At 45.2% G+C, this 18,446-nt stretch overlaps 1 protein-coding gene across 1 annotated transcript in view; it reads left to right on the top strand.

Annotated features, from left to right (window-relative positions):
• The window catches only part of NPTX2 (neuronal pentraxin 2), a 30,261-nt gene extending 19,780 nt beyond the window's left edge, over positions 1-10,481 (top strand). The window contains exons 4-6 of the mRNA XM_032231000.1: positions 2,051-2,295; positions 6,093-6,272; positions 10,237-10,481. Of these exons, the coding sequence (XP_032086891.1) occupies positions 2,051-2,295; positions 6,093-6,272; positions 10,237-10,464 (653 nt within the window). The 3' untranslated portion in view covers positions 10,465-10,481. The remainder of the gene's footprint in view (positions 1-2,050; positions 2,296-6,092; positions 6,273-10,236) is intronic.
• Positions 10,482-18,446: the final 7,965 nt, after the last annotated feature.

The raw sequence follows: 18,446 nt of genomic DNA, 5'->3' as shown, positions 1-18,446 counted from the left end.
ACAGCGCGATGAAAACGGCACGCTGTGAGTGGTAAATTTAAAATTAACGCGAAAACCTTACCCTAACCCCCCCCAAACCTAAACCTAACCCTAAGCCTAACCCTTAACCTAACCCTAACGCTTAACGTAACCCTAACCCTAACCCTAACCCTTAACCTAACCCTAACCCTAACCCTAACCCTAAACCTAACCCTTACCTTTTTGTGAATCGGCTTGCTTTAATTTTATTTTAATTTTATTTTAATTTTAATTTAATTTATTTTTAATTTTATTTGTCGCGCTGCTGATGACGTCACGTACGTGCTTTGATCGGGCGCGCTTTAGTGGACCGTGGTTTTGACGGGTCACGACGATTTCATGCATAATCCTAGTCTCCATTCTATAAATCTTAGTTATGGTTTATTTTGGGCCTTTGCTTTTCAGTTCCAACCATTGATAGAATTTGTCCCAGGTCTTATAATATTCTGATTCGTCTTTGTTCTTCAATCCCCACATCAATTTATCCATTTCTACACAAATCAGAATTTTCCTAATTACTTCCTCTTCTTGTGGAATTCCCCTGTTTTTCCAGTTTTGGGCAAAGACCATTCTTGCTGCCACAATAATATGTATTATTAAGTAGATTACCCCCTTGTTATGTTTATCATTGATGATTCCCAAAAGAAATAGTTCTGGTTTGAATTCTATTTCCCCTCCGGTTACCTCTTTCAGTTACCTTTTCCCATTTTCCGCCAATATTCTTTTGGTTTTTTGGCACAACCACCACATATGGTGGTATGGGCCTGATTCATAATCACATTTCCAATAATTTGGTGCTAACTACGCAGTTATACTGCCAGCCTCTCTTTCCTAATTGCTAATAATATAGCAATAGCAATAGCAGTTAGACTTATATACTGCTTCATAGGGCTTTCAGCCCCTCTCTAAGTGGTTTACAGAGTCAGCATATTGCCCCCAACAATCCGGGTCCTCATTTTACTCACCTCGGAAGGATGGAAGGCTGAGTCAACCTTGAGCCGGTGAGATTTGAACAGCCGAACTGCAGAACTGCAGTCAGCTGAAGTAGCCTGCAGCGCTGCATTTAACCACTGCGCCACCTTGGCTGTATCATCCTCCTCCTCCTCCTCCTCCTCTAATTATCAATATATTGTTTGTTTAGAATTCTTTATTGGCCAAGTGTGCGATTGGTCACACAAGGAATTTGTCTTCAGACATTTCATTATCCAGCTAGGTAACAGCATCAGTGATAGAAAGGAGTGGGGCTTTTGGTTGTGAGGAGGAGGATGAAGGAGAAGAAAGAGGGGAAGAAGAAGAAAGGAGGAGGAGGAGGAGGAGGAGAAGACAGGAGGAGGAGGAGGAGAAGACAGGAGGAGGAAGACGAAGACTTGATGGTCTTTGTTGCTCTTTGAAATTGGTGGTTTTCTTGCAAAGTTTCATTACCCAACTGGGTAACATTGTCAGTGCTAGGAGAGAGTGGGGTTTGTGGAGAAGAGGAGGAGGAGGAGAAGAAGGCAGGAGGAGGACCTTGTGGTCCTTGATGCTCTCTGAGCTTGGTCGCTTTGTTGCAGATGTTTCATTACCCAACTAGGTAACAGCATCAGTGATAGAAGGGAGTGGGGTTTGTGGGTGTGAGGAGGAGGATGAAGGAGAAGAAAGAGGGGAAGAAGTAGAAAGGAGGAGGAGGAAGAGAAGAAGACAGGAGGAGGAGGACGAAGACTGTGTGGTCTTTGGTGCTCTCTGAGCTTGGTGGTTTTCTTGCAGATGTTTCATTACCCAATTAGATAACATTATCACTGCTAGAAAGGTTTGTGGAAAGGAGGAGGAGAAGGAGAAGAAGGAGGAGGACTGTGGGGTCCTGGTCCCTCTCTGAGCTTGGTGGTTTTCTTGCAGATGTTTCATTACCAAACCAGGTAACATCGTCAGTGCATTTTAGCAGCTGAGGAACCGGCTAATTTTTTCCTCTTATCTGACCATCACCACTAGGCAAAATTCCATTGATTAGGGACAATCCAGCTGTGCTGTGTAGATAATTTTTGTTTCTGGCCCTTAGGTACCAGCGCCTTTAAAGCACCGGATGAATTTAAAGTCTCCCTCCCTCTCCGCACCAACTACTTGTATGGGAAGGTCAAGAAAACACTTCCCGAACTCTACGCCTTCACCGTCTGCTTGTGGCTGAAATCCGGTGCCTCCCCTGGAATTGGGACCCCCTTCTCTTACGCCGTGCCAGGGCAAACCAACGAAGTCGTGTTGATCGAGTGGGGGAATAACCCGATTGAACTCCTGATCAATGACAAGGTAGGGCCAAGCACCACTTTTGATTGAATTCCATACTCTATTTGTCCAAGTGGTCATCAGAGACACAAGGAATTTGTCTCTGGCACAGAAGCCCTCAACGTGCATGCAAAGCAACAGAACAGAATAGTGATAATCATCATAATAGGTAAAGGTAAAAGTTCCCCTCGCACATATGTGCTAGTCGTTCCCGACTCCAGGGGGCGGTGCTCATCTCCGTTTCAAAGCCGAAGAGCCAGCGCTGTCCAAAGACGTCTCCGTGGCCATGTGGCTGGCATGACTCAATGCCGAAGGTGCACGGAGCGCTGTTCCCTTCCCACCAAAGGTGGTCCCTATTTTTCTACTTGCATTTTTTAACCTGCTTTCGAACTGCTAGGTTGGCAGAAGCTGGGACAAGTAACGGGAGCTCACTCCGTTATGCGGTGCTAGGGATTCGAACCGCCAAACTGCTGACCTTTCTGATCAACGAGCTTAGTGTTTTAACCACTGAGCCATCATGTCCAAGCCCATCATCATAACAAAAACATCTATAAAAGGGGGAAAGAATAAAGAAGATAATAAGAAGGGTAAATAATCATATTATAGCCATACTACATGGGTAAATATTCATAGATGTTAGACAGCACTGTGATTTAGGTGCTCAGTAGAATGATGGCACAAGGGAAAAAAACCTTGTCTCTAGTTGTTTTGGCATGCAATGCCCTTCGGGGTCATTCCAGGCAACTTGAGACAGTTTCTATCCAGGATATGAGGGGTATGCAGTTATTTTCTGATAAGCTCCCCTTACTTACTGCCGCTCCTGCCCACCCAGCAGCTCGAAAGCATGCAAATGCAAGTAGATAAATAGGTACTTTTATGCCTTTGGCATGAAAGCCAATGCTGGCCACATCACCAGGCAAATTGTCTTCAGACAATGCTGGCTCCCAGGGCCAAGAAACGGAGATAAATCTAAAACCTATGAAGAACAGTTGCAGGAACTGGGCCTGGCTAGTCTAGGGAAGAGAAGGACCAGGGGAGACAGGATAGCAGTCTTCCAATATCTCAGGGGTTGCCACAGAGAGGAGGGGGTCAAGCTGTTCTCCAAAGCACCCGAGGAAGGCCCAAGGAATAATGGATGGAAGCTGATCAAGGAGAGATTCAACCTAGAAATAAGGAAAAAAAATTCTGATAGTGAGAACAACTGATGGAGCAGAAGTTGCCTTTGGAAGTTGTGGGAGCTTCATTCCTGGAAACTTTCAAGAAGAGACTAGACTGCCATGTGTCATAGATGGTGTAGGGTCTCCTGCTTGGATGGGTGCGGGTTGGACTAGATGACCTACAAGCTCCCTTCCAACTCTGTTAATCTAATCTAGTCAAACTCTACTGGACAGGGGAAACTTTCACTTTCCCACTCCTGTGTTTGGGTTTTGTTGGCGCTATACGTTAAAACCGAATAATTTCAACAGAACCATTGACGCGGGGAACATGTTGCTTTGTTGAAAGGGAAACATTGATCAGGACACAAAAAGTTGTCATTGAGACAGAAGCATGGGGAAAAACACATGGTGCGAGGAAAATCTCATAAACAATGAATCCCAGGGAGAGTTGGAGGTGAGTTGCTAAGTGACACGCGCATCGCTCTGAAATTGCCACAGTGCGCCTTCCTTATGCACAGGGTTTAACTGAAGTCCAGGCACAGGATGTGATTTCAATCACCAAGTGTCTCCTTTTCAAGATGTGCAAAGTTTCCGTTATAATTATTATTATATACTTTATTCATTAAACATGAAACTCAGTCAAATGAACATTCAAAAATGCATCACAAATACCAGTGACTGGTGCTAATGGTTGATACGGTTTGCTGCCAGTGTCTTAAGTATCAACCAAGGACGTTCTTAAAATATAAGATGTTCCGAGTAGCGCAGTTTTCTGCAGTTCCGCTGGTGTTATTGCAGGAAGCTGCAATTTGTTGATGTATCTTGTAAAATTCTTGGACATGGTGCCCCAATGACAATGGGTATCACTGTTACATGCTTCATCCATAGCTGTGTAGTTTCAATGCCCAGGTCATGATTTTTTTTTCCCTAGTTCTTTTTCTTTGACTCTGGCATCTCCAGGAACAGAGATATCAATAAAATTATTATTATTATACAGTTGTATCACAGCGGCAAGGTTGACTCAGCCTTCCATCCTTCCGAGGTGGGTGAAATGAGGACCCAGTCTGTGGGGGCGATATGCTGACTCTGTAAACCACTTAGAGAGGGCTGAAAGCCCTATGAAGCGGTATATAAGTCTAACTGCTATTGCTATTGCTATTGTTTCGCCGGATTTGGCATTGGTTACTAGTCGGGCCCCACCCAGGGGCCTAGGACGTCGTAACGTATTTTCGTAATATGTGTGCAGATCCAAGCAGTGCGGCTTTTTGCATTTGACTGATGGTGATTTTGTCAATTTTTAACTCTTTTAAATGTAATTCCAGTGCTTTTGGAATAGCACCCAATGTGCCAATTACCACTGGAATTACCACTGCTGGTTTGTGCCATAGTCGTTGAATTTCAATTTTTAAGTCCTGGTATTTTGCGATTTTTTCATGTTCCTTCTCGGCGACCCTGCTATCACCTGGTATTGCGATGTCATTATTATTATTACTACTACTACTACTACTACTACTACTACTACTACTACTACTACTATTCGTTAAACATGAATGGTTGATGTGGGTTGCTGCCAGCATCTAAGGTATCAACCAAGGACCTTCTTAAAATATAAATGCTCCGAGTAGCGCAGTTTTTTGCAGTTCTGTTGGTGTTATTGCAGAAAGCTGCAATTTGTTGATGTATCTTATAAAATTCCTGAAGAAGGAGGAGGAGGAGGAGAAGGAGGAGGAGGAGGAGGTTGTTTAAGGTTTAAGGTTTTATTTGGTTTGTATGCCACCCTATTCCCGGAAGACTCAGGGCAGCTAACAATCAGAAGGGGAAGGAGTACAAAAATAAAATAAAAAGACAAACAATTTAAAAATACAGCAACAGTCGTAACCTCGGATGGGGCTGGAAGATTCAACAGCCCCAGGCCTGCCGGAACAGCCAGGTCTTAGTTGCTTTGCAGAAGGCCGGAAGGGTGGTAAGGGTCCAGATCTCCACGGGAAGATCGTTCCAGAGGGCCGGAGCAGCCACAGAGAAGGCCCTCCCCGAGGAGTCGCCAGCCGACATTGGCCAGCAGATGGAATTCGGAGGAGGCCTAGTCTGTGGGATCTAATAGGTCTTTGGGAGGTGATTGGCAGGAGGCGGTCTCTCAAGTAACCAGGTCCTAAACCATGTAGGGCTTTAAAAGTAACGACTAGCACCTTGAAGCGTATCCGGAGACCAATAGGTAGCCAGTGCAGCTCACGGAGGATAGGTGTAACGTGGGTGTACTGAGATGCACCCACAATCGCTCGCGCGGCTGCATTCTGGACAAGCTGAAGTCTTCGAACACTCTTCAAGGGCAGCCCCATGTAGAGGAGGAGGAGGAGGAGGAGGAGGAGGAGGAGGAGGAGCAGGAGGAGGAGGAGAAGAAGAAGAAGAAGAAGAAGAGGAAGAGGAAGAGGAAGAGGAAGAGGAAGAGGAAGAGGAAGAGGAAGAGGAAGAGGAAGAAGAAGAAGAAGAAACTTGGTTGATACCTAGGATGCTGGCAGCAACCCCTATCAACCATTAGCACCAGTCAAGGGTATTTGTGGCACATCTTTAAATGTTCATTTGACTGAGCTTCATGTTTAATGAATAAAAGAGATAATAATCATAAATCACAAATCACAATGATTGCTTTGATTTTCTTTTGACAAGGTGGCCCAACTCCCCCTCTTCATCAGCGATGGAAAATGGCATCACATTTGCATTACTTGGACCACCCGAGATGGGATGTGGGAGGCATTTCAGGATGGAGAGAAACTGGGCACCGGAGAAAATTTAGCCCCTTGGCATCCTATTAAACCTGGAGGGGTTTTGATCCTTGGGCAGGAACAGGTGAGCTGCGGCTGATTGTTTGGGATGGGTTCTTCCACTTTGTTCCCCCCCCTTTTTTTTTTGTTTTAAATGAAATTCCGGGATCTGCAGCCGAATCTGACGCGAATAAAAAGTAATTATACAGCCTTCTTGATGTTGCCCCCCAAGGATGGGCCAGATATTCCATCTCTCAGCCTGGGGGGGTGAAACCCTTCTCCCCTCAGGGAGGGTCCGCAACTTGGGTGTCCTCCTGGATCCGCAGCTGACATTAGAACACCACCTGTCGGCTGTGACTAGGGGGGCTTTTGCCCAGGTCCGCCTGGTGCACCAGTTGCGGCCCTACCTGGACCGGGAGGCACTTCAAATGGTCACTCATGCTCTCGTCACCTCTAGGCTTGATTACTGCAATGCGCTTTACATGGGGCTGCCCCTGAAGAGTGTTCGGAGACTACAATTGGTCCAGAATGCGGCCGCGCGAGCAATCTCGGGTGTACCTAGATACACCCATGTTACACCCATCCTCCGCGAGCTGCATTGGCTTCCCATCGGTCTCCGAACGCGCTTCAAGGTGCTGGTTATTACCTTTAAAGCCCTACATGGCTTGGGACCTGGATATCTGCGGGACCTCCTCCTGCCACATACCTCCCAACGACCCATAAGATCTCACAGGCTGGGCCTCCTTCGGGTACCGTCGGCCGGGCAATGCCGGTTGGCGACTACTCGGGGGAGGTCTTTCTCTGTAGCTGCCCCGGCCCTGTGGAACGATCTACCCGCAGAGATCCGGACCCTTCCCACTCTCTCGGCCTTCCGTAAAGCCACTAAATCCTGGTTGTTCCGGCAGGCCTGGGGCTGTTGACCCCAAAATATGGTCCAGCCCCATTTAGAACGGAGTGTATGATGTGTTGTTTTAAATCTATCTTTTCTTTCCCTGTATTTTATTTTTGATTTTATTTTTGTATTGTACGCCGCCCGGAATCCTACAGGATTGGGCGGCATATAAATGTTCTTAAATTCTAAATTCTAAATTCTTCTGTATCTGCTTTCACGTTCAGCCTTTACAGTTCTCCATTCTGCAGTGCCCTCCTATTGCTTTTACCTGTATAATTACTTTCTATTGTTATGTATGTTTTGTGTGTTTTTTTCCTTGTTGTGCTTTGCTTTCTGTTTTTAAAGATTAAAACATTCAAGAACAACTATTTAGAAAAGAAAGGAAAAAAACAGAAAGAAAAGAAAAGAAAATGTGTTGGAAGATCAGCACGGAACAGGAACATTACTTTTCTCTCCCCTGGTTTCTTCAGCTGCCTCTCATTTATTTTTCATTTATAATTTATGCATGCAAATAATACGATATGCGGGATTCCTTGGTGCTCTCTGAGCTTGGTTGTTTTCTTGCAGATGTTTCATTGCTCAGCTAGGTAACCTCATCGGTGTTAGAAGAAATAATAAATAGACTTAGAAGAGATAAATAAATAGAAGAGATAATAAAGAAACCTTACTGCCTTTTAGCACTGATGATGTTAACATGTCGGGTAATGAAACATTTGCAAGAAAAACAGAGAAGCTCAGAGATCATTAAGGACCCCACAGTCATCCTCCCCCTCCTCCTCCTCCTCCTCTTTCCCACAAACCATACTCCCTTCTAGCACTGATGATGTAACCCAGTTGGGTCATGAAATGCCTACAAGAGAACAATCAAGTTCAGAGAGCACCAAGGACCCCACAGTCCTCCTCCTCCTGTCCACAAACCACACTCCCTTCTAGCATCGATGATGTTACTTAGTTAGGTAATGAAACATTTGCAAGAGAATAGAATATAGAATATAGAATATAGAATATAGAATATAGAATATAGAATATAGAATATAGAATATAGAATATAGAATATAGAATATAGAATATAGAATATAGAATATAGAATATAGAATATAGAATATAGAATATAGAATATAGAATAGAATAGAACATAGAATAGAATGGAATGGAATGGAATAAGGTTACAATAGAATAGAATAGAACATAGAATAGAATATAGAATAGAATAGAATAGAATGAAATGGAATGGAATAAGGTTACAATAGAATATAACAGAAGATAGAATAGAATAGAATAGAATAGAATAGAATATAGACTAGAACATAGAATAGAATAGAATACAGAATAGAATATAATAGAATATAGAGTAGAATAGAATAGAATGAAATGGAATGGAATAAGGTTAGAATAGAATAGAACATAGAATGGAATAGGAATAGAATAGAGAATAGAATAGAGAATAGAATACAATAAGGAATAGAATAGAAATGAATAGAATAGAGAATAGAATAGAATAGAATTCTTTATTGGCCAAGTGTGATTGGACACACAAGGAATTTGTCTGATGTAGATGCTCTGAAGTGTACATAAAAAGACAAGATCCATTCATCACGAATCCTAAGGTACAGCACTTAAAGATAGTCACAGCGTACAAATAAGCAATCAGGAAACAATAAATATCAATATAAATTGTAAGGATACAATCAACAAAGTTACAGTCCTACAGTCATAAGTGGGAGGAGATGGGTGATAGGAACGATGAGAAGACTAATAGTAATAGTAATGCAGCCTTAGTGAATAGTTTGACAGTGTTGAGGGACTTATTTGTTTAGCAGAGTGATGGCGTTGGGGGAAAACCTGTCCTTGTGTCTAGTTGTTCTGGTGTGCAATGCTCTATAGCGTCGTTTTGAAGGTAGGAGTTGATACAATTTATGTCCAGGATGCGAGGGGTCTGTAGATATTTTCACGGCCCTCTTTTTGACTCGTGCAGTCTGCAGTTCCTCAATGGAAGGCAGGTGGGTAACAATTGTTTTTTTTTGCAGTTCCGATTCTCCTCTGAAGTCTGTGTCTGCCTTGTTGGGTTGCAGAGCCAAACCAGACAGTTATAGAGGTGCAGATGACAGACTCAAAGTATGGCTGAAAGGCTAAGATCTCAGAAAGGAGAGGGCTGGAGGAGAAGAGAATGTGTCTGATTATGGAGGTTTCCATCACGCAGGATTGCATCTAAGAACATTCAGACTGACTTCCAAGTAGCATTTCCAAAACCCCATGAGATTTGATGAGTTTCTCGGATTTGGAGGTGGTTTTTTTATTTTTATTTTATCTTTAGATACTTGGAAGTTGGAGAAATTGCCTTTTTTCAGGATTTAATTCTTCTTCTTCTTCTTCTTCTTCTTCTTCTTCTTCTTCTTCTTCTTCTTCTTCTTCTTCTTCTCCCCCTCCTCATCCTCCTCCTCCTTCTCCTCCTCCTCTTCTTCTCCTCCTCCTCCTTCTCCCTCTCCCTCTTCTTCTTCTCCTCCTCCTCCTCCTCTCCTCCTCCTCCTCTTCTTCTTCTCCTCCTTCTGCTTCTCCTCCTTCTCCTCCTCTCCTTCTCCTTCTCCTCCCCCTCCTCCTCCTCTCCTTCTCCTCCTCCTCCTTTTCCTCTCCTTCTCCTCCTCCTCCTCCTCCCCTCCTCCTCCTCCTCCTCTTCCTCCTCCTCCTCCTCCTCCTCTTCTTCTTCTTCTTCTTCTCCTCCTCCTCCTCCTCTTCCTCCTCCTCCTCCCCCCTTCTCCTCCTCCTCCTCTTCTTCTTCTTCTCCTTCTTCTCCTTCTCCTTCTCCTCCTCCTCTTCCTCTTCTTCTTCTTCTTCTTCTTCTCCTTCTTCTTCTCCTTCTTCTTCTCCTCCTCCTCCTCCTCCTTCTCCTTCTCCCTCTCCTTCTCCTCCTCCTCCTCCTCTCCTCCTCCTCTTCTTCTTCTCCTCCTTCTGCTTCTCCTCCTCCTCCTCTCCTCCTCCTCCTCCTTTTCCTCTCCTCCTTCTCCTCCTTCTCTTCCTTTTCCTCCTCCTCCTCCTCTTCTTCTTTTTCTTCTTTTCTTCTTTTTCTTCTTCTTCTTTTCTTCTTCTTCTCCTTCTTCTCAACCCCCCCCCCCCCATTTGCTTGGTCTTAACATATGGTTTCCTTTCCTTTGTCTTGAAGGACACCGTAGGAGGCAGGTTTGACGCCACCCAAGCCTTTGTTGGAGAAATGAGCCAGTTCAATATCTGGGACAGAGTCTTAAAGCCAGACGATATTACGAAGATTGCGAATTGTTCCATCAACATGCCCGGCAACATCATTCCGTGGGTCGACAATAACGTGGATGTGTTTGGCGGGGCTACGAAATGGCCCGTGGAGAGCTGCGAAGAGCGTCTGCTCAACTTGTAGCCGCGCGCATTTCCCTCTCCAAGTGCCCTCTTTTTATGAAGACAATCTTTGATGCTCTGAGATCCCTCTTCGTTCCTTTGTGGCGTAAACATCTCGATCATTGTAATTCTATTTTTTTTTTTTTAATAAACCCTGCTTAGTTAGCTGCCCTCGTTGCCGGGCACAAGATACAACCCCATATCCGGGGTGTAGTTCTCGAGAGATGCAGAGGTGGGATTGAAAAATGTTAGCAACCGGTTCTCTACACCAGTGTTTCTCAACCTTGGCAACTTGAAGATGTCCGGACTTCAACACCCAGAATTCCCCAGCCAGCATTCGCTGGCTGGGGGATTCTGGGAGTTGAAGTCCGGACATCTTCAAGTTGCCAAGGTTGAGAAACACTGCTCTACACAGTTGCTGGGTGGGCATGGCCTACTTGGCCTCCTGCATCACGGCAGGCCGGGGGCGTTTTCGCCCTCCCCAGGCTCCAGAGGCTTTTTCCAAGCCTCTGGGAGTGTGAAAATGGGCTCCCCCGGGCTCCAGAGACTCTCTGGAGGATGGAAACAATTTTCAGACTTCCAGAAGGTCCATTTTTCACCCTCCCCAGCTCTGGAGGCTTTCCTTGAGCCTCCAGGAGGGCAAAAACAGGTTCCAGAGGCCCTCTGGAAGCTGAAAACAGGCCCATTTCCGGAATTCTGGGTATAGAATAAAATAGAATAAAATTAACATCCAGTTTGGCTGAACCGGTGCGAACCGGCTGAATCCTACCCTTGTAGAGATGCCCACAAAAGTCCTCTTGGGGTCTTCCGTGGCTGCGTTGCCAACGTCCAGTTGCATTGGACTGAGCCATGGTGATTTCTAAAGCGTGTCCTAAGGCGTAAGCCAGTATCAGAACAAAGACATTCTGGCTTGCTGGGGGGGAAAAAGGGCCAGAAGAAGTCTTGTTCACAACTGGTGGTCCTGCTGAGGTAGTTCCTGCGATACCCACATGGGCAGGGGAATTCTGGAAGATGAAGTCCACAGACATGGATATATGCCAGTTTGGATGGAGGGGATTACTAGCCGCATCTCATAACAACGGGAAAAACATAAACGCCCCCCCCCTTCTATAGATTTTGTGAGTCCATAGCTTCTCATAGGGTCAGTTCCCTTGTTACCTGTTGGTTTCCCCCCCCCCCTCCATTTTTTTTCTTGCAAAACTTCATCTTTTAAAGGATGATGATTCTAGAACAAAGGCGTGAAACTCGATTTCATTGAGGGCCGCATCATCAGGGTTGTGTTTCAACTTGGGGTGGGGTGGGGGCGTGGCCAGCTCAACCTCATTCACTGAGGCTCTGTTTTCATCCGCCACAGCCTCCTGCAGCCTTTTGCCAGTGAAAACAGCTCAGGGAGGCCGTGTGCCGTCCGCTGGACTCTGATTTTGGCTGTGGTAGCCTCCTGCCAGTGACGTGCAGTCAGGGGAGGCAGAGCCTCACCACTGTCATCACGAAAAGAAAAATGTAAAAGGAAAAAGGCTGAGCTAGTTGCTGCCAGAGTCACAGTGGATGACTCTGCTGCTTAGTGCTTAACTGTTTAAAAAAGCCTCTTAAAAAGTGCCCTCTACAGGAGGAGGCAGGAGAACCACGTGCCTCATCTAGTCTGACTTTATGATCACTCGAGCAGAGTTAAGCAAGGGTTAAAAGCCGAAAAATTCCTTATGTAGATGAGGCACGTGGTTCTCTCGCCTCCTCCTGTAGAGGGCACTGTTTTAGAGGCTTTTTTAAACAGTTAAGCAGAGTCATCCATTGGGGACTCTGGCAGCAACTAGCCCAGCCTGACCTCGGGCGAAAGAAAGAAAGCGTTTTAGACATTGGGATGTCAGGGGAAAGGACTGCCTCACCAGCCATAAACCTAACCTCACGTCACTGCCCACGTCACTGCCTCCTGCAACCCTCTGCCAGCAAAAACGGAGCTCAGGGAGGAAGTGCAAGGCCCATTTGAGATCTATTTTCACTGGCAAAGGCATTGCGGGCCAATCTTCGCTGTTTCCAGGGTGGGCCTGCGGGTCTGGAGTTTGACACCCCTGTTCTAGAAGGTCTTGCCTAGGGGTATATCCAACGGTCAGCAGCCCAAACCTTTCCTGATAACCCTGACCTGTGGTCAGCCATGTGGGAAACTGTTGTTAAAGCCATACTACTTCACTCCTTCTGCATGTAGTTCCTGGCAGGGTTCCGACGGAGGATCTAATTAACTCATGAGCCTCGAACCAAGTTTCAAAGGAAATCCAGTTATTTATTAGGAGCAACATGTCAGCACTGTTCCCGAGTGAAGTCAGCTCTGACCCCACGTATTTTACGGCTCAACTGTGACCGTTTCCTCCCACCCCTCCTCCCAGAGTCAGTGTCATAAATCACATTGTCCAACAAGGCACTTTTGCGGGCTGTAAAAACCCAGCCTTTCAGGCTGGCTCCGGTAACCTGAGATCCAACATGGAGAAAGGCATGCATGGAATGTGCTTCTGAACATGGCTGCTGAGCTGCTCCATCAGTTCTCCCTCCTCCTGCCCATGGCAACTCGAGAGCAGACCACGAATGTTTTGTGAGTTGACAGCTCCGTTGTTGCAATGATCCGCATTCTTCTACAGGCAGTCCTCGGCTTACCACTACAATGGGGGATACAATTACTGTTGCTAAGCCAGGCAGTTGTTCAATCAGCCATGCTGGGTTTTACGACCTGTTTTGCCCCGTTGCTAAGTGAATCACACGCAGCCTGGCTTCCCCCCCGTTGATTTTGCCATCAGGAAGATTGCAAATGGTGATGCTGTAACTGCATCCCAGTTGCCAGGTGACCAAATTTGGATCATGGTACCCATTAGGATATCGCCATAGTCATAAGTGCAAGGACCAGCCCAGGAGTTACTCTTTTCACTTCTGTTATAACATTGAACGATCACTAAGCACATCGTTGTAAGTAGGAAACTAGTTTCCTAGGAATCAGGGGGTCTCCAACCTTGTCCAGATTTGCAGACTTCAGCTCCCAGAATTGAGCATGGCTGGCTGGGGGATTCTGGGAGTTGAAGTCTGCAAGTCTTAAAATCGACAAGGTTGGAGACTCTGCTATAATAATCTGTTATAAAATCTGAAAATGAAATCCCCAAGGTGCTTTCTTTTCAAGAGGAAACCGCACTTTCGAGTTTGTCTTTGAAGACGTTTTCGCTTCTCATCCATGAAGCTTCTTCAGCTCTGTCTGGATGGTGGGGAACGGAAGGATTCATTTTTCTTGCAGACAGCTGGTCATTTGCATCGTATTTTAGAGAGTCCTTGAGGCCACTTGGAGGTTTGGAATGAACATCCTCCAAATGGCGTGGGTGGGAGAATGAACGGATTCCCAGGGGGAAATTGCAGACTATAGGAACCATTTGCGCCACTCGGATGACCCTGAGGACACAGACAAACCTCCAAGTGGCCTCAAGGACTCTCTAAAAGGATGCAAATGACCAGCTCTGTCTGCAAGGAATATCAATCCTTCTGTTCCCCACCATCCAGTCAGAGCTGATGAAGCATCTTGGACAACAGACAGCTGGTCATTTGCATCCTTTTTAGAGAGTCCTTGAGGCCACTTGGAGGTTAGTTTGAAAGAAGAGGGGTCGAAGAGGCCATCTATGTCCAAATTGGACAGCCCTCTCTCAACAGAGGAGGAGGGATGCGACATCATCTATCTTCAGTCTACATCATGGTCCTTTCAACTGGTCCAAGAAATCCATTTGCACCACTCAGGTGACCCTGAGGACACAGATAAACCTCCAAGTGGCCTCAAGGATTCTCTAAAAGGATGCAAATGACCAGCTCTGCCTGCAAGGAATATCAATCCTTCCGTTTCCCCATCATCCAGTCAGAGCTGATGAAGCTTCTTGGATGAGAAGCGAAACATCTTCAGAGATAAACTAGGAGGCCCAACAGTTGCCTCTTGAAAAAGCACCTTTGGGACAACAGGATGATGGAGATATCTGATCCCGAAGAGACACCATGTTTGACACCCATCTCCTGAAATGCTGAGCCTTACGCTCTGATTGCCCTTTTCAATATGCACTTGGTTGTTCTTAAACTACAAATAGACTTCTCTTAACATCGTGTCCCAAAGACCTTTCCAGCAATACGTCCTGTGCCGCCATCGGGGTTGCGAAAAGGATTTGCCGAACACCTAGTCTGTTTTTATTTTTGTGTGTCTGTGATTCAACCTGACGGTGAGACTCCCTGTGCTGTTTTTCATTTGTTGGAAGTGTTAGCCAACGAGGACCGGAATGAAAAGAAATCCAATTTGTTTCCCGATGTGTAATATCACATCGGAGGTGTTGGCACTGAGTACAGGTTGGTTATTCTTTAAAAAAAAAATGCACTTCCCTTTCATTTTTGTATTCTCTAAAGGAAACAAATGCCCACTATTGACAAAAGCAAGTAGGGGAAAAAATAATCTATGCCAAAATGCATGGATTTAATAAAAAGAATGACGAGAGAGGCAGGGAGGGAGAGAGGGAGAAAGAGGAGAGAGAGAGAGAAGGAGAAGCTAGAGAGGGAGACAGGGAGAGAGAGATAGAGGGAGAGATGGAGAGAGAAAAAAGAGAGGGAGAAATTGGGAAGAGAGGAAAGTTAGAGGAGAGAGACGAGAGACAAGGGGAGAGAGATAAGAGAGAGAGGGAGGGAAATTAAAGAGGGAGAGAGAGGTTAGAGATGAGAGAAAGGTAAGTGGGAAAGAAAAATTGGAGGGAAAGATAAGAGAGGAGAGAGAGAGATGAGAGGGAGAAAGAGATAAGGGGAGAGAGAAATTAGAGAGAGAGAGAAGTTAGAGAGGGAGACAGGGAGAAAGATAAGAGAGAGAGGGAGAGAAATTGGGAGAAAGAGAAGTTAGAGGAGAGAGAGAGACAGAGATGGAGAGAGAAATTAAAGAAGGAGAGATAAAGAGAGGAAGAGAGAAAGGGATATAGAGAGAGAAGTTAGAGGAGAGAGAGAGACAGAGATGGAGAGAGAAATTAAAGAAGGAGAGAAAGAGAGGAAGAGAGAAAGGGATATAGAGAGAAGTTAGGAGGGAGAGAGGCAAGAAGAGAATTGGACAGAGGGAAGGAAGGAGAAAGATAAGAGGGAGAGAAATTAGGGGAGGGAGGTTAGAAAGAAGGAGGAAGGGAGTTGGGGAGAGAGAGAGAGAGAGAGAGAATAAATTAGCACTGATTTGATGAACGGTTTGAAATTGTAAAGCACAGCAAATTTTTATTTATTTATCTGTGGATCATATTTCTATACCTCCCGTCCCATTTGGGTACTTGCGAATCCTGATCAGACATGCGTAATTGTGTGTGTGTGTTTTACTCCCCTTTAATCCTCTTTTTGGAAATATCTGGTTCTTTCACCCCCTCCATTTCCTTCTCTCCCTCCCCCTTTGAAATAGTTGTGATGATTTGGGGCGCCTGACACTAAAGTAACCCTAACAGGGAAGGAGGGTGATTTTTAGGGAGAGTTTAATTTTAAGAGAGGGTGTCCTTTACAGAGGATCATGTTTTATTTTTTCATACGCTTGGATTGTCCGGAGGTCTGTCACCAGGTCTGTAACAAGGACTGTCAGACATATTTCCATTGAAATGTAAGATGATGTTCTTAAAAAAAAAAAAAAAAGAAATTAAAAATATTCTTGCACTGGAGGAGAATTTGCCTTTCGCACTTTCGTGAAATGTTGTTTTCCTAGATTTTCTTTCTAGCCTCTGTCACATATTCAAATAGGAGTTTCTCCTATTTGAAACACATTCTTAACGCTCTCCTTTTCAAAGAAAAGGAACTTAGAAATGCTTCTGAACACCTGGGTCTATGCAGCTCACAAAAGCTGAAATTTGAGATAATGGATAGCATAGCGTAGCGTAGCATAGCATAGAACTCAGAATAGAATAAAGAATGAATAGAATAAAGAATGAATAGAATAGAATTCAGAATAGAATAGAGAATAGAAAAGAATAGAACAGAACAGAATAGCAGAATAGAATAGAATGGAACAGAATATAGAATAGAATAATAGAATAGCATAGAATAGGATAGAATATAGAATAGCAGAGAACAAGAATAGAAAATAGAATAGAACAGAATAGCAGAGAATAGAATATAGAATAGAATAGAATAGCAGAGAATAAAAGAAAAATACAGAATAGAAGAGAAATGTAGAATAGAAGAGAATAAAATAGAACAGAAGCCAGACAGAAATTTTAAAAAAACAACACGTTTATTTGTGTACCTCTTCTGAAATGGAAAGGTTGTTAATTTCTCAATAGGTGAGGAAGCTGAAATTTGTTGCACTGCAGGATGAGTGTTAAAACACACACGCACACTTTCACACTCTTCTTACTAAGACCGTGAGCAAGGTTCTGGTGGGGATTCCTTTCACAACGGGGGAAATCTAAGACAGGAGGAAGGGTGAGAATGAACGAAAGAACCAGGATTTTAATTTTTCTTCTCTCTCTCTCTTTGGTTCTTTGCTGAATTTGTTACCTTTACATTTGAAGAAATAAGTAATGTCATTAGCAAGGTTTCCTTCCTTCCTCCCTCCCCTCTCCTCCCCTCTCCTCCCCTCCCCTAACTCCCTTCCTCCTTCCTTCCTTCCTTCCTTCTTTGAATACATATAGCTAGATGTTAACCTTCTGTTCTCCCTTCCTGGGCTCTTCAATAAATACAGCTAGATTCCACCCTCCCCTTCCCTAACTCCCTTCCACCCACCCACCCACCCTCCCTCCCTCCCTCCCTCCCTCCCTCCCTCCTTCCTTCCTTCCTTCCTTCCTTCCTTCCTTCCTTCCTTCCTTCCTTCTTTGAATACATATAGCTAGATGTTAACCTTCTGTTCTCCCTTCCTGGGCTCTTCAATAAATACAGCTAGATTCCACCCTCCCCTTCCCTAACTCCCTTCCACCCACCCACCCACCCTCCCTCCCTCCCTCCCTCCCTCCCTCCCTCCTTCCTTCCTTCCTTCCTTCCTTCCTTCCTTCCTTCCTTCCTTCTTTGAATACATATAGCTAGATGTTAACCTTCTGTTCTCCCTTCCTGGGCTCTTCAATAAATACAGCTAGATTCCACCCTCCCCTTCCCTAACTCCCTTCCACCCTCCCTCCCTCCCTCCCTCCCTCCCTCCTTCCTTCCTTCCTTCCTTCCTTCCTTCCTTCCTTCCTTCCTTCCTTCCTTCCTTCCTTCCTTCTTTGAATACATATAGCTAGATGTTAACCTTCTGTTCTCCCTTCCTGGGCTCTTCAATAAATACAGCTAGATTCCACCCTCCCCTTCCCTAGCTCCCTTCCACCCACCCACCCACCCACCCTCCCTCCCTCCCTCCCTCCCTCCTTCCTTCCTTCCTTCCTTCCTTCCTTCCTTCCTTCCTTCCTTCCTTCTTTGAATACATATAGCTAGATGTTAACCTTCTGTTCTCCCTTCCTGGGCTCTTCAATAAATACAGCTAGATTCCACCCTCCCCTTCCCTAACTCCCTTCCACCCTCCCTCCCTCCCTCCCTCCCTCCCTCCTTCCTTCCTTCCTTCCTTCCTTCCTTCCTTCCTTCCTTCCTTCCTTCCTTCCTTTCATTAGACAATGAAAGTTTGCCCGTTGCCATGACAGCCATGTTGGAAGAGCACGGAGGTGCTGGGTGAGGGGTTTGAGGCAACTTTAAGTCTTGTGAACTTCAATTCTCTTCTTCTTCTTCTTCTTCTTCTTCTTCTTCTTCTTCTTCTTCTTCTTCTTCTTCTTCTTCCTCCTCCTCCTCTTCCTCCTCCCTCCTCCTCTTTTCTCCTCCTCCTCCCCCCTCCTCCTCCTCCTTCTTGAGGTTGACTCAAGGTTGACTCAGCCTTCCATCCTTCCGAGGTGGGTGAAATGAGGAGCCAGATTGTTGGGGGCAAATAGGCTGACTCTGTAAACCGCTTAGAGAGGGCTGTGGAACACTGTGAAGTGATATATAAATCTGCTATTCTTCTTCTTCTTCTTCTTCTTCTTCTTCTTCTTCTTCTTCTTC

This window comes from Thamnophis elegans, chromosome 14, assembly GCF_009769535.1.
Source record: "Thamnophis elegans isolate rThaEle1 chromosome 14, rThaEle1.pri, whole genome shotgun sequence".
Lineage (NCBI taxonomy): Eukaryota > Metazoa > Chordata > Lepidosauria > Squamata > Colubridae > Thamnophis > Thamnophis elegans.
The sequence above is the reverse complement of the archived record's forward strand: the minus strand, read 5'-3'. Positions and strand labels throughout refer to the sequence as shown.